The 27274-nt window shown below is 41.3% G+C and overlaps 1 protein-coding gene across 2 annotated transcripts; it reads left to right on the top strand.

Moving 5' to 3' along the window:
* Window positions 1–17507: 17507 nt before the first annotated feature.
* On the top strand, window positions 17508–26663 carry LOC308108902 (cytochrome c oxidase subunit NDUFA4). Of its 2 annotated transcripts, XM_080462208.1 has the most exons (5): window positions 17508–17759; window positions 21809–21894; window positions 24851–24914; window positions 25351–25406; window positions 25910–26140. In XM_080462208.1, exons 1-5 carry the CDS (start codon window positions 17718–17720, stop codon window positions 25941–25943), a joined length of 282 nt encoding a protein of 93 aa, XP_080318334.1. In that variant the 5' UTR covers window positions 17508–17717; the 3' UTR covers window positions 25944–26140. The 2 variants fall into 2 exon arrangements, with proteins under 2 accessions (XP_080318334.1, XP_080318335.1); XM_080462209.1 differs by lacking the exon at window positions 25351–25406 and having other exon boundaries at window positions 25910–26663.
* Window positions 26664–27274: the final 611 nt, after the last annotated feature.

Here is a 27274-nt window from a genome sequence, read left to right as displayed (position 1 = left end):
GTATTTTGATTGCAGCGGGTGCCATCTCCGCCCTCCGGTCCTTCCTCCGTGTCTCCTCCACTGAAGGTCCGATGGGTCAGCCAGCACAGCCAGCAAGCCTCAGCTGGTGTGGAGGCCTCTGTAGAGCTGCAATGCATCGAATGGCAGCTGCCTTGAATCAGACTGGTGTGTGTGTGTGTGTGTGTGTGTGTGTGTGTGTGTGTGTGTGTGTGTGTGTGTGTGTGTGTGTGTGTGTGTGTGTGTGTGTGTGTGTGTGTGTGTGTGTGTGTGTGTGTGTGTGTGTGTGTGTGTGTGTGTGTGTGTGTGTGTGTGTGTGTTTCTTGGCCCAGTAAATAATTCAAACAGGAGAGTTGTATGAGGAGAAGTTAGAGTACACGGTGGTCTGTGCCAGATATCAACCCTGGATTTTCAGGAATAGAAGCTTTGGCAGCACTCTGACACAAACTTCTACAAACCAAGCCCTCTCTGACACACACACACACACACACACACACACACACACACACACACACACACACACACACACACACACACACACACACACACACACACACACACGAGGCCTCATTAGCCATGATGAGGACAGGGAGCTGCCATCGCCTCTCCATCCCCTGCATGTCCCCCATGGCTAGGAACAAATTGGTGACAGCGCTCCGAGCCACTCAGTCCGACTACCTGCGATGCGCTGGGCTCTGTCAGGCCCCTCTACTTCCTTGCTGTTGTGCATTCGCGTGTCAAGAGTGCGTATGTGTGCAGCACACAAGAAAGTGAGAGGAGAGCCGGGGCATCAGCTCCTTGGTTACATTCCCCGTCACCTTTTGCTCGGCCCTGAACTGAGTTGTGAGATGAGTGAACACTTCATCTCTTCTTGGCCCGAACTCTGATGAGGGGGACTCTCCCGCCTGCATGGTGGCGGAAGAGGGTGGGGATTCAAGAGGCGGGGGTGGTGGTGGTGGTGGCGGTGTGTGGGGTGGGGTGGGGTGTCAAACCTCTGCCTCAGCTCCTGACTTGTGCCCACTGCACCTTTTATTAAAATCGTATACACCGTCAGCGTCAGACACTGTCACGGAGGCGCACAAAGTGAATCCATTACAGCTGTGCGCTCAGACCCCGGCAGCACTTCTGACAAGAGCTGGAAGGCATGTGTGCAGTAGTTGCAAAGTGCTGATGCATGCAGTGATATATAAACATATGGCAAAGTGCATATCCACACACATTTCACACAAACTTCCTGACAAGCTGCTGTGTTTTTCTTATTTATTTATTTTTAACCCAGCACCTTTCATTTAATTTCTTTATTCTTATGATTTCTTACATCTTTCCATCATTGTTGGGACTTGCTCATTATCGCTCCTCATTGCCTTTCTTTTTCTGTCTTGCCTTGCCCTGACCTGCGCAGATCTATTCTGTCAGCCTCACCAGCTCAAAGACATTCTGGGAATATCGGCTGGCGCAAAGTTTCAAGAAGAACGCAAACACAGACTTCTTCTCTCTCTATCTCCCATCTTCTGTTCCTTCCTTTTAACCCTTATATATATTTTTTGGACACTTCCCTCTTCCTCCCCTCTTGTACTCTGCCTCTCTCCCTGCCTCCCTCTCTCTCTCCCTCTCTCCCTTCCTCTCTCTCTCCCTGCCTCTCCTCTCCTCTCCTCTCCTGTCTCAGAGTTAAGTTTAGCAGATGCACCTGATGGCAGCACCATCCTGGAGCACCTGTCAGCTGTCTGCCTTCATCACAGCTCCTCTGCTGCCACAGAGGCCACAGGGAAGTAAACCTGGAGACAGTCGCTACTATCAACAGCTGCATCTTATTATTTTAAACACCAGTGCCAGTCAGTTTCCACCCGAGATGTGTGCATTTATTCTCCATACCCCCCCCCCCCCACACACACCCAACACCCCACACCTCATTCTGGTTGCTCCTCAGGATTCAGAAGCTCAGCTGCTAAATGTGAGCAATTATAATGGAGCAGAGAGCGAGAGGCGAGGTTGGAGAAGGGGAGGCACAGAGTTTATTTAGCCCGTGACAGAGAGGAGGAGGGAGAGGAGGAGCAGGCGTAAGTTGTCAAAGTGTTGTTGGCAGTTGTGGATTATGTATTTGACTGTCTGTGAGTGTAACTCAGCTCAGTGCCTGTCACATGTCTAAACAGGCTGCTGGGTCATTCAGTCTGAGCTTTGTTAATGCCTCACTTCAGAGACATGATGACACTGTGATTCCCACTCCTTTACCGGGTCCAATTAATGTCACCGTTTCTTTTATTCCGGGGATTCTTAGTGTTCAGCGTGGTGGATTCACAGTGGCAGACATGAGAACAGGAATTTGGCAGAATCGCTCATTGGATCTGTTTCCTCAAACGTTTTTATGGTGAATAATGTGCTCAAAATAAACATCAGAAACATCTGTTTGATGCCTGATTGAACACAAAAAAGAAATACAAGCAGATCTTCATGATAATTAATATTCTATATTATAATCCCACTTTGTCAATGTTAGGATCAATCTGAACGGGAACTGATTCCATATTTGTGTCGTCTTCATATTTTGAATAAATAGCGGGATACACTCTGGACAGTGTATTATCGGGCCAACATAGAGGACACAGACAACCACACCTACAGGCAAAATTAATGTAACTTATTAACCTAATCCTAACAAACATCTTTGGACTGTGGAGGGAAACTGGAGTACCTGCTAGAAACCGAGAACATCCACACAGAAAAGCTCTAATCAGTATTTACAATCTGCGAGGTAATACAATACTGCTAATCTGTACTGAAATGTAGCTCTGAAGAAATGTGCAGTCCAAATGTTGGATAATCTCAGTCGGGAGCTGCACAGCATAAACTTTTTAGTATTCTGGCCTGACAGCGAGACTAGAACTCGTTATTCCCTATGTTCTCTCTATGTGTGCATGGGTTTAGTCAGGAGGCCCTCTGGTCTTTCTCCCACAGTCCAAAAACATACATTAAAGATTAATTGGTGACTCTAAATTGCCCCGAGGCTTTCTGTCACTTCGGCCTCCGCCTGTGGTCAGGTGGGATTGCCTCCAGCCCCTCCGGTGACCCTGAGTTAGATAAGTGATGTAAAAAATAGACGGATGGACGGATCTCAGCAAATTGGGGAGTAAAGTAATGACATCACGAAGTGAAATGGATGCCTCGAGTGTAAAAATAGAACTGGTCTGGCAAAATGATTTTAGTCACAACAACATATTTACCACTCGTTGGGGTATAATCTCTGGTCGACAGAGTGACGAAAGCCTAAGAGGACAAAGGGGCAATAGTTAATTGAACTGGCTGTAGGATCAGGCAGGTTTATGCCTTCCTCAAAAACAGGACGAAGAATAGAAACTAAGCATGTGACCTTCAGGTGTTAACAAAGATAAAGTTCACTGCAGGAGCTTGAACACCAGTAATGGAGAAATATCACACGTGGACAATGACATGACGACATCTCAGGAAAAGCAACATTTATGGTAGACCCCAATGTAATCTGAAACCATATTCCAAAAATCACAGGGCTGAGCTAATCAGTCATAATCACTCCTTTTTTTTTGCGGACGGGGAGAGGAGTGAATCAAAACAGTGCAGACACGTTGTCGTAAAGAATTACTGAGCCGGCGTCACCGATCGAAGCCAGTTTGCCTGAACACACTTCATAATGAGCGCATCTCATAAATCCTCCCTAAACGAATCCCCCTTAAATGATTCCCAGCGCTCAGACTGTCTGCTCTGCGGAGGGCGCTCATAGATCAAACCATTAACAGTACGCAAGGCCGGGGTGACGAGCAGAGGGCAAAAAGCTCCGGCCCCCGAATCACCCCCCCGCCCCGCCCCAGCCCCACCACCCTCACAGACCTAATGGAAAGCAAACAGACAGACAATTTCTTTCAATTAGCCCGACCTGGCCTGCCCAATAAATTTTAGTTTGTTCCTTAAGACGTAAGGGCCCTGTTGCATGTCCCCTCGAAAATGAAGACTAATGGGGTATTGTGGAGCTGCTGAGTGCTGGATTCCTCGCCACAACACCGCTGCTCTTTTCCCTCCCTCCACGCTCGCCCTCCCTCTATTCAACTAACTGGAATCAGTGCTGACCAAGCACAACACAAATGTTTTATACATTTATTCACGACTCGGATTCATTTTGTGTTTTAAGCATTATTCCTGAATCGTTAGGCGGAGCTATTTATCTCAGCTTGACAACAGCCGTGAATGTAGCCATCGTTCATCCCGGGAGGCGGCTGAAGTGACGCCGCGCGGAGAGATACTCAGTTGTCGACTGAGTTAACCCAAACCGGAAAGATAAATGACGATAAGCGATCTATAGAACAAACAACTCACAAATAAGATTCCCGTTAAAGTTGCTCAATATGACCCATGTATAGTCTGGGAACTTACAGAACAATTTATATTTTGTGTTGAAAGCATCAAAAGTTTATCAGATTGTGGGATTTATTGACTTTGTAGAACACAGGATACAAGTGATTTCTGTTGCTTTTCCATATTTAAAGAAAAAAACATTAGAAGGCAGTATATGAGTAGCTTAATAGTACTTTGACTTCTGCAAACCTTCCGGAAACATTATACCTGGCTTTTTCTGGACTCTCTCTTTGTGATGCAATAATGTAAAAAAAAAAAAAAAAAAAAAAAGGAATAAAGGGGGGAATCAAACAGTCTGATTTTGTATGTTGACCTAGTCGTATTTTATTATTGTACCTATTGACCATTTGGACGGGACAAATATGTACATAATGTGCAAATTCAGTGCAATTCAAAATGATAAAGTTTACTTTATGAACCAGTTCAACCCTTTACTTTGAACCTGAAGTACTCTGAAACTGATAAAAAAAAAAAAAAAAAATCTATATTAATGAATATGGATGTTTTACTCAATCAGACCGTCATGTTGGTTAAAGTTTCAAAATGCTTCAGTATGGCAAAGATTTGTCAGTGCAACTCAACAAAAATATTCAAATCTTAGAATAATGTTTTCAATCGGAATATTTGAGAGGGAACTTAAACTCCTCGTGTTCAAATAATTCTGTGTTTTGGATAACCAGGTGTCAATTAATTACCGTGAGCCAATCAGCATTCAGGCTGTGATGGAGGTGGATTGAAACTCAGTGGCGTGAATGTCAGAGAGGATGGATGCTACAACTGTTAACAATTGTTTTGTATTGTACTTTGCAAAGCTAAAAAATGCCTTTTTAAATTTTAGTGCTTGAACCTTGTGAATGAGATTTTGAGAGAATGATTTATCAAAATGTACTTGCATATACTGTGTGTTGCGTATTTGCATCTTAAATAACTATAGAAACAACCACACATGCTGCCGCACTTGAGTTGTTTGATGTCCAGGTTCGTCTGTTTCCGCACAACTGAACTCCTCATCATTTTCTTCACTTCTGGACAAAGGTTTGTAATTACCCATTTCTTTTTTTATGTTTCTGATTTTTTTGTAGGTCAGTCAGTTTGGGGGAAAAAACCTGCTAAAGACTTTCAGTTGACCTCCAACTGTCCTCCTGCTAAAGAGTGATTAGAAACTGATTATCTTTCACCTGAGGTGAATTTTGATTTTAATAGGGTTATGGTTAGGGTTAGGGTTAATTTGGGATTTAATCTGGCTTTGTTGAAAGGGTTTTACTTTCACTTTAAATGACTTCTCATCCAGACACTCAATCATTTGTTTCACACAGGTTGTTTGAATTGATCCCAGCTGACTGCGGCCCGTCGCAGTTCAGGTAAACACACATTTTCACTCATATGGGCTATTTAGACTCACCAATTACAATTAGATTCATGTTTTTGGCGTGAGGGAGGAAACTGGATTACCCAGAGAACATGCAAACGCCCTCAAGCAGAATCTAACTGGGGATCTGGGATGTGTGTATCATAGTTTTTTCAGCAGCCCAGAATAGACCAAAAAAAAAACCTAAACATTTTTGGGGCATACTTCTTGGATCACTGCAGGTTGCCAAGTCACTGAAGGCCACTATATATGAAACATATCGGTATAAAGTTGGACAATTTTAATATTTGTACCCAGAAGAAATACGTCAAATTTAAAAAAACAACAACTGTATGTCACAGAACAGGCAAAAAAGCTCAAATGTTAATTAATGTAAAGCACCTATTGTTAGATTATGTCCAAGTTATTGCCCACTTTCCTGTTGAATTTGGAATAATCTTGACTTGCCATAAGGAATTTTGATGTGGCGTGTGTGTATTTAAATATGAACACTCAGGTGAAAGCAATTATTAACACGTTTAGCTATAAGATGACAAAAAACAATAAAAGGACTTTGTGGTTGGCGCCGCTTTTCTTTTCATGAGAGTGGACATAACAGCAATGCCGATAACAACGATAAAGAAGAATAATCTGAGGTGTATTGAGCAACACTGATGTATGGGAGATCCCCAGGCCACCGCTAGTTGATGAGGGGAGAAACAAAGTTGCTTTGTCATACAAAGAATTATTAAGTACAAGTGTACAGGGGGCAGGGAGACATTGATTTTACAATCCAGGACTCAATCAAAGAGAATTATGGATGGCAGTACTACTGTGATTTGCCTGTGCTGCTCATTAAACTTAACATCCATAGTGTGCGTCGTTTCCCTCCAGCGATGTGGGAATGGGATTTACAAAGGCAGGTTAAATACAGTTCAGCACTGAGAGAGGTGAAGTCACGTGACTGCGAATAAGGGTGGCTGTGGAGGAGACAGAAAAGCAGAAGAAATGCGAACGATTAGGGAAGGGGAGAAGGAGAGGGAGAGGACGATACACGGAAGTAAGAAGAAGAGAAACCCCATTATTATAGCCTCAGCAGATAAACTATGCATCAAAGTGTAGCGTTTATTGAAAAGCCAGTTTTATGTGTGCTTTGAGGGCATGAAAACGAGAGCCCTATGGTTCCAACGCATCAATACAACACTACAGCAGCCAATGTGGGGGGTTTTTTTTGTTGTTTTTTTTTTCCTTCTTTCTTCCCTTCCGCCTTTCCCCAAGATTCCCAATCAGATCTTGTGACTCCCTGCAGGCTTTTATGCCAGCCACAAATGGTGCGACTGCCAGACTGACAAACATGCAATCAGTCAGAGTGGAGCAGGAGGGAAAAAAAAATAATAATACAGCCTCCCTCACTCAGCCTCGTATCACAAAGGCTCTTTTAATAAGCCCGTGAAAAAGAGCAAGTAATCCTTTGTAATGATTTCATTAAATGCCCTCATCACACCTGGAGATAATTCCATTATGATTGTGGCAATAAAATTAGGTTTTCATCAAAACCCGCAGACAGAAGGAGGAAAAGCTATTATTCCCCTCATATTCAGATATGACGTTGCCTCTAATATTATGATATTAGGCTATTTGGCAGAATTTATGATGCTGAAGTCAATCTATAGTTTTGGGGGAGTTTCTCTACTGACAAAACCCAGACGCTCCTTTTGTGCTTCATGCTGAAACTACAGTAGAAATATTATTTATGCCGTAAATACGTGCGTTTGTTGGCATCACATCAAGATTAAGATTTTCATGCCTGGTCAGAAAATAAATCATCTGCCTGGTTTTCTTTTTTTTTTTTTTTTCCTGCTCCTCCACCTCTTTTGCTTTGCATTCACCCAAGGCAGGTGTTAAATATGTGTCGGTGCTGAAATAGCAAACAAATGCAGCGTCTGTAAAATTAAAAGGCGTAAAGCCCTCTCCATCACAAGTGTGAATGTATTCACAGTTTGTTGTGGCTCAGATGTTATCGGTTTCTCATACATACACGATACATGCCTACGAAGCTTGTGGACATTGTGACCAGGAAAAAGACGCGCGCATTCTGACGTTTTGAGATTGGACACAGGCCTCATTCCTAAGTGGAAATAAATCAATTAGGACATGTGCCAATGTGAGCGCCGTGTAAAAAGACTGATCACATTTTCTTAAACCTGCGACAATCCAGCTTGTTTCGTCGCATGTGTAGTGAACATGCGGTAAAGAAATGAGAGGCACGGAGGCGAGCCAACAGCGGTCAGTTGAGGAGGTCACATGCCTTCTCGGCCTTAAGGGAGAGGAGGAAATAATTGCAGCACATGTATATGATGCAAATTGAATTAAGTCCCTTTTCCTCCTTCTCTGCGTAAATATCCTTTGAATATTTGGCAAACTTCTCAGGCACCGCTTCATTCGCATCAAACACACGTCATCATGCATGGCTTTGCAGTGAGCACTTGGTTCCGAAGTAGCATGAAGTTTAAACACATTACAAGTATACATGCACTATTTTTCTGATGTTGTAGGCAAGTGTAATCACGAGAATCAGATATGGGTCACTTGATAAAAATACGTGTAACAACCCGGTCAACATTCTTTTTATTCGAGCAACAAATATGATCTGAGCTTCAAGGGTTGCAGGGTGAATGCAGCCTATCTAATGTCTGCCAACAACAAGAAACAAGGAGTGTGATGGACTGTCGATCTGCTCAGGGTCTTCTTTGTCTTCCCCCATAATTGACTATGATTTGCTGCAGCCACCACGTGACCCCTAAGTTGGATGTAGCAGGATAAATGATGGATGGATGGCTCGAAGGAGAAAACGGTTGAAGACCAGTCCGAGGGCGCAGGTCGTTCTGGAAAAACAGGAGTGTCCTTCACATTGGGACACATGAAAAAAGCCGTTAATGTTCAAACTATAAAACAGTGAACCCGGGATAAGTTTCATATGGTTTCTGAGAAATGGTCTGCTTTTCTGTTTACAAACAGTTAATATACAACTTGTAAAAAGTCTATAGTACACGTGTGCCAAAGTGTGCAATCAGCGGGAATCAATGACAATTTCCAGTCATTTGATTTTTCAGGAGTGAACTAATTGTAGTAATTGCCAATCAAGTCTTGAGCCAAAGCGAAAAAGAAGAGAAAAGGCAATGAGTGTAATTTTGAATAAAATCCCAGAAGATAAAGTGCACTAATAAAAGATTGATTCCATTAAATCACAAAAGAAACACACATTCATCTCACAATGAAACAACATGCAGCCCTTTATGGCTTACCAACACAAAAATCAACATACAAAAGGTTGAAAAAGCAAAAAGAGGAGGGAAGGTTTTTTTTTTTTAGTGTACCAAACAGAGCTGCTGCTCTGCCACATTCCTGTCAGCTGGCAGCGAGGAGGTACAGTATGGGGGTCTCAACAGAAGTTATATTATTGTAACAAGGATTCCAGTACGGCAGAGGAAATGTGACAAAGGAGGAATGGTGGGGATACTGTGTGCTGCCTGGAGGAAAGGGAACTATGTGTTTTTGGCATTCATGTCACAGCCCTTTTGAAAAATGCATCAAAGCAATTGCAGAACTCGTGGGACTGAGTTTTGGGCACACAAAGTCGTGACCATCATCCAAACCTCAGTGGTGAGGATGCAAGGGAGCTGCTGCTTATAGAGGAGGGATTAAAATGCAACACACTGCTACTTGATAATAGAATCAAGCGCCACACCAAACCATGGCAACACAAATTCCTAACATATCCGAATGTGTGCCTGTCGCAATGTGAAGGAGGTGTGTGTGTGTGTGTGTGTGTGTGTGTGTGTGTGTGTGTGTGTGTGTGTGTGTGTGTGTGTGTGTGTGTGTGTGTGTGTGTGTGTGTGTGTGTGTGTGTGTGTGTGTGTGTGTGTGTGTGTGTGTGTGCATTAAAACAATTTGGTGGCTGGTATATTTCCTCTTTTTTTTACATTTTTTTTCATGCCTCCTGAAAAACTTGGAAACAGATTGCGTTGTTTTTCATGCTTACATTCACACATGGCTATTAGCTGAAATGCCTTCTGCTTTAAGAGCGACTCTCTCTTCCACCTTCTGCTCAGAGAAATCACAAAAAAACTACGGCCGCCGTCTAACTATGACTCCCTTACATGTGCACCGACTGCTAGAAATTGGAATGAGATCACTCACAGATGGATAATTCCCCACAGATGTCATACTCACCACTCAACTTCTGCTTTGCAATTCTTGGCCGAGACAAGTGAAGCTAAAAAAGCTCAGTGTGGTTAAAGAAGCAAAGCTCATGATGTTACTACTACAGTTTCCTGTAAGCCGGTCTCTTGTCCACATGCTGCCTGTAAAGATTACAGGCAAAGCGTGACTGATGCTATGGGATCAAATTAATACTGATGTATATCTCTAAATATCTGTCAGCAACATCAATTCAATCTGCTGATTATAGTCTTTTGATTATTAAGTGGATCAGGTAATTTAAAAAAAAAAAAAAAAAAAAAAGCTCACAATTTAACTGATTCCAGGCCTGTGACATTTAGTATTTATATGGATCGGTATCATACATTAATTAGTGCGAAAAACAGCTAGTTCCTCCTTATGTGATGTAAAAAGCACAAATACTCCAGTGCTGTACTCAAATAAGATATTTTAACATTTTACCTTTACATCTTATTATCCTACCTACTGTAATACTACTGTAAACCAAATGCCTTGGTTTCAATGAGCGACATCATCCCAACAACAGGACTGATTATAACCTCAGTCGAAACAACAAAAATACATCTCTCTATTCATCCATCTTCTTTATCCAGATGAGGGTTTCTGGAGCGGATCTCAGAGCTTTGGGTCAAAGGCAGGATACTTCGTGGGCGGGTTGCCAGTCAATCACAAGAGAAACACAGAGAGACAAACAACACAGTCAAATTCACTTCTAGCAACAAGTTAGACTTAATAATTGACCTCGCATGCATGTTTTCAGTCTGTGGGCGGAAATCGAGATGTTCTGGGGAAAAACCCACGCCTGAACAAGAAGAACATGCAAACTCCACACAGAAGGGCCACAAGCCCACCCTGGGATAGTACTGCAGATCTTTCGCGAACCAATACACTACTGGGCAGTCGGAAAAAAAAAACAACTCTCAAAAAACAGGAAAGACTATTGTTTTGTGTAAACATTAGTGCCTTTTGTGTGAGACATAAAAGATTTAAGAACGATTAAACACAGAGGGAGTCCTGACCACAGAGGTACGGAGCTCACTGAATGTGATATATGAGACAGACAGAACTTGTTCAGTGCAGCAGCGCGCTCTCCATCCACATTACCCTGTTCAGAGAAAGAATTTTAAATTAGAGGAAGGATGAATGAAAACCGTTTTGAAGTGCTCCATTTTGCCTTCACACCAGTCGCACGGTGGAGGACACGTTTACCTCGCCATTATTATTACATGTACATTTATTGTGTTACTCCTCCCGCTGCTTTATGGCTAATGAACCAAATGAGGTCAGGTGGTCATTTTTCCATATAACCTTTATTTTCTTGTTTTTATAGCCTGTCTAACTGGGAGGATTTTCTATCAAACAATCAGATTTAAGCTATTAAAAAAAAAAATAATAATTATAACAAAAAAACGTCTGCCTATGCCTGTGCCCACTGGGGCCCTCTTTACTAACCCTAACTTTTACTGGCACCTCATTTTAATGCGTCAGCTTTTACAAAAGTATGTTGTGTTGGTATTTCAGCATGTGTACATTTTATATCATGTCTGGAGTTTTTGCTCAGATCCAAAAAAAAAAAAAATGCAGTTCCTTGACTTGCTAATTGTTTCCTCTCAGACATGCCTCTTAAATTATCTGGTCATATTAGATCTGATTTAATCATTCCCCATATCCATCCACTGTAATTCACGGTACAAGCCGATGTCATGGATTCACATTTATGTTGAATTTGCTACAGTCCAAGAACATGCATGTTAGACTAACATGACCCTTCGTTGCCCATAGTTTTGACATAGATAAGGCTGTTACGAGGGATAACTATAAGAGATGTAAAGACATTGATGTTTAGGGTTCTTCCACTTGAATCCTGTCAATGTTTTAAACACACACATACATGACTTTCACACCCATCTTCCCTGTTGATGCATTTAGAAACCTGAAAGAACAGTACAGTATCTCATTTTGATAAAACCACACTGCCTGCCCCCCTATATATATATATATATATATATATATATATATATATATATATATATATATATATATATATATATTTATATACTATATATACACACATGCACACACGCACACACATCCTTTGTTCCTCAGCTAAAACCCCTTGGTGAAATCCTCCTTGCTCCCTACGTGTTATCTATCATGCTGTTTCTCAATATGGTAATTTAAACAATCTGCCATGAGGTGCAGAACATTTCCACATCCTCTATGTCTATTACCACATGTTTATTCTGAATCCAGTGCAGCGTGCTGCCACAGAACGACGTAGAAATCAGTACCTACCTATCAGGCTCTGTTGAAGATTACTTCAAACCAAACCTGAATAAAACATGAATAGCGAGTTAAAATATGATTCTTTCTGAATAACATGTGTCAGATTTGTAGGACATTTACATTTACAGGTTTTTTTATCATAAACAAAATGTAAACTTTTCAGAGTGGTACGAAAAGCTACGGCTCAACCATGGAGCGGCCTCCTATGTCAAAACAGAATTAGCCTCTGAAAGAGAAGAAAGCCTCTCTCAATCATGCCAAATGTTTGTGGAGGTCTGTTATAGGTTCAAAGATTTTCTTGATATGCTACATCCAATTTTGAGAACCTCAGATCAGACAATAAAGTCAGGAATTTAAAAAAATTATACAACACATGTACTTCCAGCAGCCTCATAAACCAAAAAGTCTGCTGAGGAGTTGAAGGCTGAACTTTATGAGCTTAGACTGAAATTAATTACACCCCTGTAACATGTAGCACCTGCTATTATGACACCCAAAACACCTCAGAGTACATTGTTTCATCAGACTGATTTTCTGTCGTGTGGAGTGGGAATGAGAACAGATCCAGCTTTTTGGATTCCCACCAGAAGGTGACATGGTACCACAAAATGTCTTGATTGGAACCGTTATTCTCCATTATGTGGTTACATTTATTTAAAGTTCTGTACTGGCATGTCACAATGGCTCTCTTACGTGCCCAGAATTTAATAGTCACCATCCAGGAACCCTGTGCAGTTGCAGAACCGTAAGGTCAAAACCTCAAAATAAACACTATTACACTTCATTTCTGCACCACTTTGAGCCATAATCACCAGGAGACAAATCAGTAGCACAGTCATCTATTATTTGGAAGCCATCCCGGTGGGCTCACATGTCTGGGGTCACCATTTATTTGTCCTCGGGTGCAGAGTGAGTTTGAATAACGCTCCTCCATCCCCCTGCATTTTTCAGACCTGTGACTCATGACTCCTCTCTGCTCTCAGAGGACTGAAGGAAAAACTTGTCGAAAATGTATAGGGGTTGCAAGACTTTGTGCGTCAGGTCATGAGATGGATTTCTGGGATACTTCAGGTTGCTTGACCTCATGTGCAGAAATGTGTGTATCCTCGTGTGTGTGTGTGTGTTTGAGGTAGGGTGAGGTGGAAAGAGCAGCATGCAGTAAGAAATAATGGGGCAAACCCTGTCAAACTGGCTGCCGCACTCGGAGACGGTGCATGTTGAATTCAGAGAGGCGCAAATATTCCAGTGTTTTTCCTCAATGAAATAAAATTGCAGTCAAATATCCTCACTGTAGCGTGATGTGATAATGAGGCTGTTCAATATGTGCACTCACACCTTCATTCCCTGAAATAAACTCACATAAACTAGAAGAAGCTGGTGGTTCGAATAATATTTGTGTTGAGGGTGTTGAGCCTGGCTCACTACCAATAGGAACATACCTAAATAAACAAATGACCTCCTAAAAGAAGAAAAAAAATGCAAACAAAACATGGGTCCATGCATGCAAGGGGTACTATAGTGGATCCTTTTATACACAAAAGTGCAATCATTACTACATTCCTATTTTTACATCCATACATACACCCGTTTTCTTTACTGCTTTATTCAAATCAGTCCATCATATGGAAAACATAGAGAGACATACACACACTCACACCTACAGGCAATTTAGAGTCACAGATTAACCACAAACACACCCAGAGGAAGGCCAAACAGGCACAGAGGAAACGTGTTCGGTCCAAACAGAAAGATCTGGAGCTCGGATTCAAACCAGGAACATGTCGTAGACGGAGAGAGCCATCCACTATACTACTGAGCAGCCACCTTTACTTCCATGGAGTGTAAATGAAGGTGCAGTTTTTTTCCATGTTTTCTATGATCCCTACAGCAATTGAAGGAGAGGACTCAATATTACTTTGTTGTATTTCCAGGCCGAACATCAAACAAACAACAAAATTTGTTATAGAATAATGTGATTTAAGTTGAAGAAACTTGAATGTTGATACAACTCTGAATGATGAGCATTGCAGTGTTATGTACATTTCCTGATGTACAGTGTGATTTTACAATACTTAGATGTTTCTAATTCCATTTAGCAAAAAAACAAACATTCATCGAGTAATTCAAGGTAGCGCCTCACATGCTGCTCACACACTGTTTCACTATTAATTAATTAGATGATTAAAAATGTAATGATGTCATACACAATTAACATATCTGTCACGGGGACAAACCAGTAGTTTTTCTTCAATAATGTATCTGTGTTTTGCTGCAAAACCTTCTCAGAAATTCTCTTTTTCATCCATGAGTTTCACCTGTGACACAGTGTTCTGATTGTAAAAACACAACTTCAATACGAAACTCAATATTAACCCAGATGTTGAGGTGTACATGCATTAAGAGTCGATTAAGAACTTACTTGATTGAATTAAAGAGTTGTCAGTCATACAACGGTGAACAATGTTATCGTGTTGTGTTAAGTGCTAAATACATACAGTATAATCACCAATTACTTTATAAGTGCACCTTGTCAGTAGCAGTTTGGACCCTGTATCCCCTTCAAAACGGCCTTAATTGTTGGTGGCATAGATCTATCTATCTATCTATCTATCTATCTATCTATCTATCTATCTATCTATCTATCTATCTATCTATCAATGAAGCTCACTGGATTTTTTTTTTTTGGGGGGGGGGGGGGGGCTTTTTTGGACCGTTCTCTGTAAACCCAAGATGTTGTGCATGAATATTCTTGTGGATCCACAGTTTATGAAATACTCACAACAACCAATCCGGCACCAACGAACACGTCAATTCCAGCTCACTAAAATCGCCTTTCTTCTCTACGCTCACGCTCAGTCTCAGCCTCTATCGGTCATCCCGACCACGTCTACATGCTTAAATATGTCGTTTGCTGCAGTGTGATTTTCTAATTGGCTATCTGTGTTAATGCGTAGTCGAAGCGGTGTACCTAATAAAGTGGACAAAGACTGTTCATACCAGAAAACTTTAAAAATGCTCTGGGCAGACAGAGCAGAGAGGCATCTCATGACCTGAGGGGTCCTCTAAGTGTGCAAACTGCACAAGTACACAAGCTGAAAAGACTCAACTTGTTTTTTCAAACTACTACACTTTCACAAACGGGTAATAGGAGCAACATAGAGCAAAACGGAATCAACACCATATTTAGTAATGACACTTTTCCTTTTTATGCACATACATGGCCACAGTTGTTCTCTGTGCACACGTAATAATGGGTGGGGTCAGTACAGTATTCATCGTTACAAAGAAAATCTCATTAAATCCAGCCATCATCTTAGCTACATCAGCAACGAGAAATAGATTTGGCTATTGCACTCCTGTCTCTTCTCTAAAACACTCTGCATGCAGTCTTTTGGGGGAACAATGGAGGAGACTGTTGGAGGAGGGGGGGGGTTACATATTGACTTTTTCTCTCACCTCTTTCATCTTAATGCATCTCATTTTCCCCCCAACCTCTTTTGTTGAACACCTTTCCTTCCCCATCAACATTTATCAATCTCTCTATCCTTGCTAGGTGAAGAATTGCGCCCATTACATTTGCCAAGTGGTATACAGAAATAGCATTCTTTTCACTGACAAGCTTTGAGTAAAACAACTTGCAAGACTGCAGGACCAAGTCGCTGCAGCATAAATCACTACCAAAGCACTGGACAAGTCTGATACAGTGACAAGTTAAAGATGGAGAAATGGGTGCACAACTCAAATAATGCCAGGAGTCCAATGATATGTTTGACACACAATACATTCGTTCTTGTCTTCTTTATAGAAGCGTCGTCACAAAATTTTTATGGCAGATTAAAAAAAAGATTAAAAAAAGAAAAGAAAAAGGTAATCAACCATTTGCATATGCTGAATATACTGTAAATTACATTGTCCAACTTACAAATCCATTAATCTATTAACTAGAACCAAGTATGGCTATTTGCTAATTAGAAATAAAATGGTGCTAATGAACACATCATTAGTTGTACAGCAAAAGTGTTGGGACTCAGAGGCAGGGTTCCACTCTGCCTTTGCCCATAGTGAGCTGACACCCGCGATCCTGAGTTGAATTTAAGAAGAATAGAAGATAGATGGACAGTGGGAGGAATTCATAGTATCCGGAGGAGACCGACACGCAGGAAAAACAAACTATAAACAAAAGAGGAGCTGTGGATCAGGTCGTCTTTCATTCCCATCATGTTGGTTCAGTCCCCCATCTTAATGATAATAATCATACTTCATTAATCCCTTGTGGAAAGTAGAAATTACTATCCACAACACTAGAGCGTGGCCTGGAAAAAGCCCCTCCCACAATGTTGGATACTTTTAAGTTCCTGGGCTTAGTATTTGTGTGTATTTTATGTAGCAGATTGTCGATAGACTACAAGTCTTTGGGCTCTAAGTTTACCTCACTTGCCTCTCTGTGTAAAAAACCTCAAACCTAAACTTCAAGCCACCACCGGACACACCACCGTGCCTTGATTTATGATGACACCAGTGTGGGCAAAAATACAAGCTCTTTAGTCTAAGCTTAAGCATGATAAATGATGAGAACACAACTGGTACCTTAAACAAGGAATCGTAATGACCTGTGCATTTTGCCCAGCATAGCATTACGGTGTTAATTACATTTGGATACAAAGTGCTGTTAAGAAAACCTAAAAGGTCTGCAGGTGCTCTATCACTGACTAATCAATTGCCATTATCATACCCGGGACAAAAGTCTCCACCCGCAGGACATGTGGGATGCTGCCGCCGCCTCTCTCCTCCCTGCACTGAACATGGCGCTCTGCTAAAGCAAGCACCGTTTAATGGCCACTGGGGACCGATTTAAAAGTTTTGGAGTAATGGCTATCCATAAAAAAAGTGGCTCATCATTTCAGAAATGACAATATAATGTGAAGCTCTCCAACACAATGGGTGCATCATGGGAGTGGGGTGTGAACGCCAAGACATTACAGCAGCTGACTGACTGCAGTGGCGTCGCTCCTTCAGGATGAAATGTTTGGAAAAAGTCTGTTGTGCGAGAAAAGAAAATTTGAATTTAAATCTCAATTTCACTACCTGCAGATTTGTTGTTGTGTGACAAAGCACTTCAGCACACTGAGTACTCAGCGAGCGTCAGTGGAAACATACAGTGTCCTCAACAGATGTGATTATGAGGATTAGGCTCGTCTCTCCCCCCTCCTCCCCCCTCCTCTCTCCCTCTCGCCTCTGACCCTCTCATTCATCCAGCGGGAGGGAGCGCATATTGGCAACAGTTTCGGATGTACCAGTCAACACACTGTATTTGAACAAACAAACAAACAGCTCTCTGTAAACATCTCCACAGAGACGGTCACTCTAATGGATGCAGTCATCAGACTTTGACTGGCATTTCTTTTATTGTATATAGAGTTCATCTTATATTCACGAGGATTTGTCCTTGGAGGAAAAATAGAAAATGATTAAGACCGTCATTCAACACGCGAAGAAACATCCAGGGGTAGGTTGACTTGTTTGTGCATCTTGTAATCATAGGGATTACTTCGATTTTTCTCTTAAAATCAACTGTGGGTGACTCTTTAAAATGTAGTGATTTAAACACAAGGCCTTGTTTTGTGATTGTAAGATTACTGCGACGTTATTAGGGCTGTGAAATCAGATAATTAATTTGAAGTATTTTTTATTTGGAGGATACTTCATCATCCTCCTGTGAAAATACATTATACAATACGTGTAGAAAGTCATCAAGCTAATAAAAGGCAATAGTGAATACGAAAGGAGATAAAAACAATTTTTATTTTTTTTTTAAAGGAAGTGTTGGCACATGACTTGTTGAACATGGAGCTTCACAACACCACAACATTCGTTTGGTAGTTAAAAATAACTACAAAGTATTGGTTGAGACAAATTTCAAACAAAATATAATGAAGTGTAAGAAACCATTTGAGTTGAAAGAAACGTTTCAATGTTTTGTTATTTCATCTAAATGTTGGATTTTTGAGGAAGGCTCTGAACTAAAGGTTATGCATGTGGTAACTCTACTCAAGTTCTACCTTATCACATCTTCTGTACTGTAATATCCCGCAGATTGTCACAGATCACACAGCCCTGCATGAGCAGATGAGTTAGTTTTAGAGCGACTTGATTGGGCTGAAAGCAACACAGAAAACTCAGCTGAGTTTCTTTTGTTACATAATGCATTAAAATAGTTATAATTGTGTTCCCATTGACTTGTTTGAAACAAGCACTGTGACCGCACGTAATTACCCCGGCATGTTAATCTGCTTACCCCTATCATCATAAAATAAAAGAAGAAAGAGAAGACGGAGGAGCCGTCTGTGCTCATTTTTCACCACTGTTGCCTCAGAGCGATGCTGAGGGTGACCCAAATTCATAGATTGACAGGGTTGGCTTGGCAGTGCACCAGAGAAGTAATAAGGGCAGCAACAGTATCGAACCCCAGTGAGTATAAAACACTTCCTATATCGGTCATGCTGGATAGTGAAAGGTGAAACGCTCACTAGTGCGGCACGGTATGAAGATGTCAGCACTGGGGTGTGAACAGCTCCCAACGCACAGGCCTGTCTTCAGTGTGTGTGTGTGTGTGTGTGTGTGTGTGTGTGTGTGTGTCAGCGATCAAAGCTGACCTGCTTCTGTGTATTTATGTGTGTTGCTGTTTTGTGTTTACTTCAGTGATAATCGAAGTGAAGCTTCTGGAGTCAGCGAACTGTGTGTGTGTGTGTGTGTGTGTGTGTGTGTGTGTGTGTGTGTGTGTGTGTGTGTGTGTGTGTGTGTGTGTGTGTGTGTGTGTGTGTGTGTGTGTGTGTGTGTGTGTGTGTGTGTGTGTGTGTGTGTGCGTGTGCGTGTGTGTGTGTGTGTGCCAGTGTGAGCGCAGTGACAATTTTGTGCATGGTCTTAACTTTTTCAAGGTTATGAAAAGTTCATGGTGAACTTTTAGTGTGGCCCAGTAAATATAAAGGGAGCTGCATGACAGCACGCAGACCAACGTTGCAACAAACAAAAACAAATGAAGACAAATTACAATTGTAGTAGTCTGATGATTTCTTTTTTTTAGTAGTTGGAAGGATCATTTAAAGCATCAGAAACTAGTTTAGGCTCCATAAATGTGATAGTTTGTGACACAAACCTAACTGAAAGGGGGACGACAGCACACTGGCTAGATGATTAGATATACAAGGTCAAACAATTATGAACTGAGGTAATAATGTCATTGTAGAAGCCTCAGAGGTCTTTTATATGTACTCTTTGGCAAAATTAAACTATGGTGTTTTGACGATTCTGTCAGTATCATTTAAACACACTATAGATTGGTAGTTTTACTTAAAAGTTTGAAGATGCTAGTTTTAATTCTGGGAAAACATAATTTTTTGATATTGTTTCCATCTAGGACAATTCATTCATCTTCTATACCACTGCAGGAGGGATGTAGGAGTACCTGTAACCCAGGCATGTACAGGGGGAACATGTAAACTCCACATAGACAACGCTTGGCTCCCAAAAAACATTCAATGTTGAATTTTATTGTGCAATGTTGTTACTTAAGAACCATTACTAATTTGTTGCACCACGAAAATAAAATAAAAACTTTATGATAGTTGACACCAGTGAATGATTGTATTCAAAATAATGACACCAAGCAACCAACCAGTCAAACCCAGGAAACCTGCAGATGATATGACACTAGGAAAAGGAGGTGATCCGTGGATTTTAAATATGCAATGTTTTTATGTAGCTGGTAATCTATGTGCACCAGAAGAATCACCATAGACTATTATTAACGTTTGAGTATTAAAAAGCACATCGTTAAGAAACTGTTTCCAAGCACAAGTGCTGTTGTGTTGAATGAGATCAACTTCGCTTGTCAGAGATTCTTGAGATTTCAAAGTTTCCCAGTGAGAAGTTGAGAGTTTGACAGCGTGCAGATGTGTTTTATTTCCCACTTGCTTGTCAGAACTGTCTCCCTTCCCACTTGCTCATGAACGCAGCATCAGTGATTCTTATGTGTTTTTCTTTTTGTTCATTTTTTCCTCATAGGAACTTAAAACATTATGTATATAAGATGTTGTCCTCTACACACTGTTTTCTAAACGCGGGACAGCTGTTCCGACCGTCCCCACAGTTTTTGTTGACCTCGGTCAGCCGCCTTATCGCCGACTGACGTTTATTTCGACGATGGCCAGTTGGAAAATCTCACCTCGTCGCCCAACCGTAACTGATGGCACATTTGCTCAGCTGTCAAACTCGAGTTGAGTGAAAATCTGAAGCTGGGACTCCATAATGCTGTACGAGGTTGTTTTTGTTTTTTTTAAGAAGTTATGTGCTGCTCAGTGGTTTTGTCTTGGGCAGCCAAGAGAGGGAGAGTTTCTTTTTTTTCCCTTTTAGTTTTTCAGCCTGTGGACTGCACCTTTATGTTGTGTATATCAAAGTTTTCTCACCAGACATTTCCGTAATCAACAAGGCAAGTGGCAACGCAATCAGACAGAAGACAGATGTCGAGATACAGCTGAGTAGAGACATCCTTCAGTTCAACCTGATCAAACTGTCATCTCTCTGCAGCTTGACTAGATCTGTGTGGGCTGAGAACAGCTGTTCGCCAGTGGTGTGACACCCTCCATCTCCCTCTCTGTCTTTCTCTTTCATACACAAAGTATCACACGAGCAAAGTAGACAGCAAATGTATTGCAGCGCGGCATTGATGAAGAAATGCTGCGTGTTGAGAGGATCGTCACACCTAAGCTTTTGCTGTTTAAGATGACATTTCACATTATCCCCATGTCTCCTTAATGTGATTTTTTTTTTCTTTTTTTTTTTTTTGTAATTCTAATCCCCATCAACGTTCAGAACATCAAATGAAAGTCTATCTGCATTAACACCTTCGTGCTGGTGTGTTCCCAGCGCTGGGTGTGTGAGCTCATTCAGTATTTGTGTAAGTGTTTGCATGTGTTTATGTGACTCAGCCTCGGTGTGCGTGCGAGTGCGTGCGTGTGGCTGTCGCTCAGTCTGACAGGTAGTGTTACAGGAGGAGAGGCTGGCACACACTGAGATGCACACACACACACACACACACACACACACACACACACACACACACACACACACACACACACACACACACACACACACACACACACACACACACACACACACACACACACACACACACTCCCTTCTTCCACCGTGTCCTTGCCCGTTCAACCCAGGCTGACAGTGAGCTGCCTCACACATGGCCTGGGCCTCATGCATATGGAGGAGGGCAGAGAGAGGAAAAACAGGAATAACAATGTGTGTGTGTGTGTGTGTGTGTGTGTGTGTGTGTGTGTGTGTGTGTGTGTGTGTGTGTGTGTGTGTGTGTGTGTGTGTGTGGGTGTGTGTGTGTGTGTGTGTGTGTGTGTGTGTGTGTGTGTGTGTGTTCATGGTACAAATCACAGCCGACCACTTGATGGAATATGTTTGTTTACCATCTTCTGTCTCAGTCTGGGACTAATACACTTCTCTCCTCTCATCTCCTCTCCTCTCCTCTCCCCTCAGTTAATCCCTCAGTTTTTCTTCATGACTCTGGGCATGATGGGGGCCTCTCTCTACCTGGTCCGCCTGGCAAGAGGGCCTCATGTCACGTAAGTTTATCCACTGTTCACCTGCTCTTTGTAATCATTCAGATTTAGAAATTTTTCGAGTTGTCATGCATATGAAATCAAGTTGTGGTCAAACGATATGTAATCCAGTAATAATACTATTCATACTCAAATAAAGGAGGCAGAATTATTATTCCTAACAGCTGTTTGTTGCTGCTTATTAAGCAGTAAGAAGAAGAAATAAGGGATGATTTTGACTTGAGCAATAGGTTTGTGTCAAAGTTTTGGAAAATATCATAAAATCAGAAATTGGCACAAGTTGCAATGTCATACATATTTTTTTTTTCATGCTGATTAATGGGCTTATTGTTTGCCACAGTGTTATTGGAAAAAGTACTTAAAATACAATAACTTGATTTTTGAAAATGGTTATTTTATTGCGACTATTAAATTTTCAGTTTCCCCCCCTGACACAATGACTCAATTGCAACATTTATCATTTTTTTTAAAAGACAAAAATGACAAATCAAATCATCGTCGGTGTTATCAGTTACCAGTCATTAAGCACATGTAATAATGAGTCATTAGATCAATAAAAGAAATGATATGGTGCATCACCAGTAGAAGATGAGTAATTGTGTAATTCTCTGGGTTGTATCCACAATAAAGACACTTTACACATGATATAGTAGTGATATACTGTTTGTATTTGTCAACTATACAGTATACAAGTAAATGGAATTGCAAAGTTGTAGTGTCTGTACCACGAATTAAAAACACGCTCTGCTTCTAAAGTTTGCTTAAAGTCCGGGCACTGGCATGCTAAAACATGTAAAAGTTTTACTTTGTCTTTTGGTTTACTTTACCTTTGCCCATAATTAGCTGAGACCAGGCCATGGAGATAAGTTGTATAAAATAGTATAGATGATGAATGGATGATACTTTCTGATAATCACTTATGTGGAATCTTTAAAACCAAAGACTCCATGTAGCAACCAATAATATAATAATGAGCAATGACATAATACATGCCAGTAATGTAATAATTTTGGCCATTCTGAATGTGATAAAGCTAATAATGTGATCACTTGTAATCAAATAACTATTTCTTACAACCATAATTGAGAGGGTGTATGACATAGTATGTATCTTCAATTAATGAGTATGACTATACCATCCGCTTTTCATATTTTTGATACTCAAACTCCCAAAACCTGCAAAAAAAAGCTTTAATTTCCAAGAAATGTTGGCTTTTTTCTGTATTATTACAATTTTGGATATAGTTCATACATTTTGAAAATAAATTTCTCATGGTACTCCTTAATATAACAGCAATGGCTGATATAGCCTATTACACTATTGGCAAGTCATTACAATATATACTTTTTTTCTCATTAGAATTGCCAAAAGTACTGCATTGTTGGCAGGTATTACATTATTACTCCACTAACTAACTGAAGGCAGGTCTGAAAGTGATGCCACCAAAATTGAGAGCACTGAGATGTCAAATAGTTTTCATCACGTACTTTCCATCTGAAATGTCTTGAAAGTCTCAGTATAACTGCACAGCAGCAAGATTCAGGCGGCATAAGAGAGGTAGTGAATATTTGAATATGGAGTGTTGAGACAACAATGAGAAGGCTGAAGCCTTACCTGCAACCTAATCACCAAAGTATGTGTCTGGAGTATACCGAGCAACATCTGAATGAGCCAGAGTGGTTTTTGGAAACAAGTGCTGTGAGCAGATGAAATTCAAATGAGCACCTTGGACACAAACGATCAACAGCATTCTCTCTCAGAAAAATAAAGGCGCAGCGACAACTGTAAAGCACGGAGGTTGAAGCATCTTGCTTTGGGAGTGCAGGCCATCGGGTGGCACAGGAACACTTTCACAAAAAGAAGAACATAATCCACACATATTAGATAAGAAGATCGACACAAATGGCAAAGATCTGAGCAGAAAGGGAAGATTTGATGATGAAAGGTGTTTGCGCGGTTTAAAGGAATCAAAAAACAAATGAGAGTGTCTTAACATGACTTCATCATCAATGTTCCTCATTTAATATCAAATATACCGATCGTACAATACATAAATTAAAGATATGGCAGTTGCAGGCAATAAAAAAAGACCAAGTCGTAGTAATCGATTACTGTTCACAACACTGCAAGATCGCGGAAGGGGTTTGCATTGTCGGGATACAATTTGTATTTCCTCAACAAAATATTTAATTTCACCGAATTTGAGGTCACCTTTTTTTTCTATAGTTACATATGTTTAAACATTATAAATATTCCCTCTATCTGTATTAAAATGTCACATTTTGGACCTGCGCTGAGCGCTGAACCCAGCGGCTGCACACATGCAGTGAGTGCGCACTGTCCTATTTTTGGCCACAGAGAACCACTTGTTCTGGGGGTCAGCCATGAAGCCTGACCTCATCACCAGCTGGTGATGAGTGCTGTGGTCGGCGGCCGCTCGCACTGTGAGACTGGCCGGTGTTTGTGGTAATGGAAGCAGAGGAGGGGGGAGAGATGTTCCCGCCGCCGCCCGTCTCTCTCTGTCCCTTTTGTTTGTGCTTTGGTGGCGTGACGTGGTGCTGGAGGGGGGAGGAGGACGGAGGAGGGGTTGGTGGCAGCGGAGTGCTGTGAAATCCAGACTTTGGTTAATGAACAGAGGAAGACTGCCAAGTCACTGGGCTGACTTCACCTCATCTCATAATCACGCTCTCTTTCTTTTTTCCAACTTTTCTCTCCAGCCGGCATCTTTGTATTTATTTCCTTTTGTCTCGGTCCTTCTGTTGCTCTGTTTTTCTATTTCCTTGTCATTTGTTACTTTGTGGTCTGTAACTCATGTTCAACTCTTTTTTTCCTTTTTTTTTCCTGCACCTGCTTTGCCTCCATCTTTCCACCTTTCATATTTTTACATTCTGCTTTTGTCCTTCTTTCTCTTTCTCTCTCCTTTTATCCTGCATGCTGTTAATATCTCCACGTTTTGCAGCCTCCGGGACAAGAAGAACAATCCAGAGCCCTGGAACCACCTCGACCCCACCTACCAGTACAAGGTGACTAGTCCTGCTGTCACACACTGACGCCTGCCTCGCTGCTCACACCAATTTACATGTGCCAAGGAACTAATCTGGACAGGAAAGGCATGCTTGCACTGAGTCAGGGCCCTCCTCAGATTCATCTGCAACCTACCAAAATAGATTTAGAGGAAGCCTTCGCTGGCAAAATGATGTCAAATCAATGTGGCTGCATCCTGGCTTTCTACACATCTGTTCAAACAAAGGCAGAAAAGACAAAGTGTCTTTCTAAAACAAATTAAGTCAGATGGAGCCGGAAGCTCTTAGTAGTGGGTAATAATTTACCTTACTTCCTGAACAAGGCCAGAGCCACAGACAAACTAATGAAAGTATTAACAACGCAGACCAAAATAGAGCAGAAAAACAACCATTTGACAGGACCTACAAGAGGAGATCTGGATGATGTGTTTTTCAGAGAGGAGAGCGTCGTCTGAAGGTTTCAAGGCTGAGTTGCTTGCCAGTGGAACGAAGGTCAGGACACGGCATGTTTAATTCTCCATAGCGAGGCAAAGGTCTCGCATCGAAATTCCACTGAAGTCCAAACAATGATCGTAATGAGGGTGGGGGGTGGGGTTCGATAGAGGAGAGGGAGAATGGAGGAGGTGAGGCTTTTAATGGTAGTCCAATCAAAAAAATTATAAAAAATACAAGGAAAGAAAATCATCACTGCCATTGAGGGAAAAAAAAATATTTTTTCTGTTTTGGTTGAAGGGCTGAGATGAATGCAGAGCACACCCATGCAGTCACACAGGGTATTACACATGACACGCGGAAACAGTCGTCTAACCTCGCTCAGCATGATCATAATTTGCGTTAAAAAACCAGATACATATTTGCTTTCTCTTGATTATGTTTGTTTGTGTATCTGCGACTCCAGCACTTTGTCGTCCTTTGTTTTTGGTTCACACTCTCCTAAAGACACCGCTGATTAATTTAATTTAAGCAAAACAGATTTAAATGTATTCCTCCTGCAGCTTGTGGCCATCAACACCGACTACAAGAACCTGAAGAAAGAGGGACCTGACTTCTAAAGGTCCTCCAGGAAACGTCAGGGACACCAAACTTGGCAGGACCTCCCGCTGGCACCACGCTCACATGAAACCTCTTTCTGTGCTTTTCCTTCATCATCCTCATTGTCTGCAGACGTGACGCCCAATTATTATTGTAACCTTGTGGGAACAGATTATTAAAAGTCACATGAGACCAGTAATGCCTTCTTTAGTGCCTCTCAATAATCACAGTAGACGACGTCTAAATGATCAAAGAATGTATTGGACGGTGACATTTGAGACTGAAATGATAACAAAGATACATTCTGTGTCATAAAGAAGCTTGGTAATACATTTTGATCGGCCGTGGAGTAAATATTTAGACATCGGTGTCAAAATTTTGCTTGTTAGACAAACCAACTCATGTTTTTTGGTTTCACACAATGCATCTTGCTTGTGATTTTTTTTTTTTTTTAGGCATTTGTCTGAGGCAGCATCATAAAAGAGCTTCTGTTTTTATTGTTCACCACTCAGTTAATCTGATTAGTGCTCACATAACTAAAATGTTTCGAAGACCCAAAAAATATACATATATATATCTAGTATCAAGGGTCAGACCAAAATATGACAAACTGAAGAATTGAGAGTCCTCTGTGCTGTCACAAATAAATTGGAGACCATCATAAGAAATAGGATGATCTTGTTCAGTGATCACTTTTGGATAAAACAGAGTGCAGGCAAACAAAAAAAAATCGCATGCAGACGATGCAGAATTATCTGGAAAATGACCACAGTATGATCACGCACAGTCACACTGGAGATGTGTTGCACCAGCCCTGAACTGAACCATACTGAAAACACTCAAGGTGCTAATACTTTCTGATCTGAAGAGGTCCTTCATGACTTCCGCTTATCAAGACAGGATCCTGCTCTCACAAGAGTTCATTTTGCTTCATTGTCTTTCTAGGGAGACCGTTGGTCTGCATTTAAACCATCCTATTCATACAATGCATCCTCATGGGTTGGTTATATTTTGGACATGCATGGCACCGAAATAATAGTTTATGGAATAAAAGACATAATGAGCAGGGCAGGCGGTGATTTAACATCTATGGTTTTAAGATAGTTCGTATTTCATGGCATCAACTGTTGTCTAAGCCTAGTTCTTCACTCACAAAGTGCTCAGACTGCCGCTGGTATACCAGCTGAATAACAAGCCTCTTGTTGGTTCAGACCAGCAGCGGCATATTAGTAGGATTCTCATCTGCAGCTCATCGTGCAACGATGATCAACATGTAAGTCATGTTTTTTCTTCTTCTTAATTTATGTTTATTTTTAATGATTTGGGAT

This window comes from Lipophrys pholis (assembly GCF_963383615.2).
Source record: "Lipophrys pholis genome assembly, chromosome: 4".
In the NCBI taxonomy this organism is placed as follows: Eukaryota; Metazoa; Chordata; class Actinopteri; order Blenniiformes; family Blenniidae; genus Lipophrys; species Lipophrys pholis.
This window is presented reverse-complemented; position numbering and strand designations above follow the sequence as displayed.

Bases quoted from the DNA above. Each gene is read 5' to 3' on its own strand.
- LOC308108902 (XM_080462208.1), top strand. From the start codon at position 17,718: ATGATTAAGACCGTCATTCAACACGCGAAGAAACATCCAGGG. The intron at 17,760-21,808 runs GTAGGTTGACTT...CTCTCCCCTCAG, and splicing joins ACGCGAAGAAACATCCAGGG to TTAATCCCTCAGTTTTTCTT. The intron at 24,915-25,350 runs GTGACTAGTCCT...TGTGTTTTTCAG, and splicing joins ACCCCACCTACCAGTACAAG to AGAGGAGAGCGTCGTCTGAA.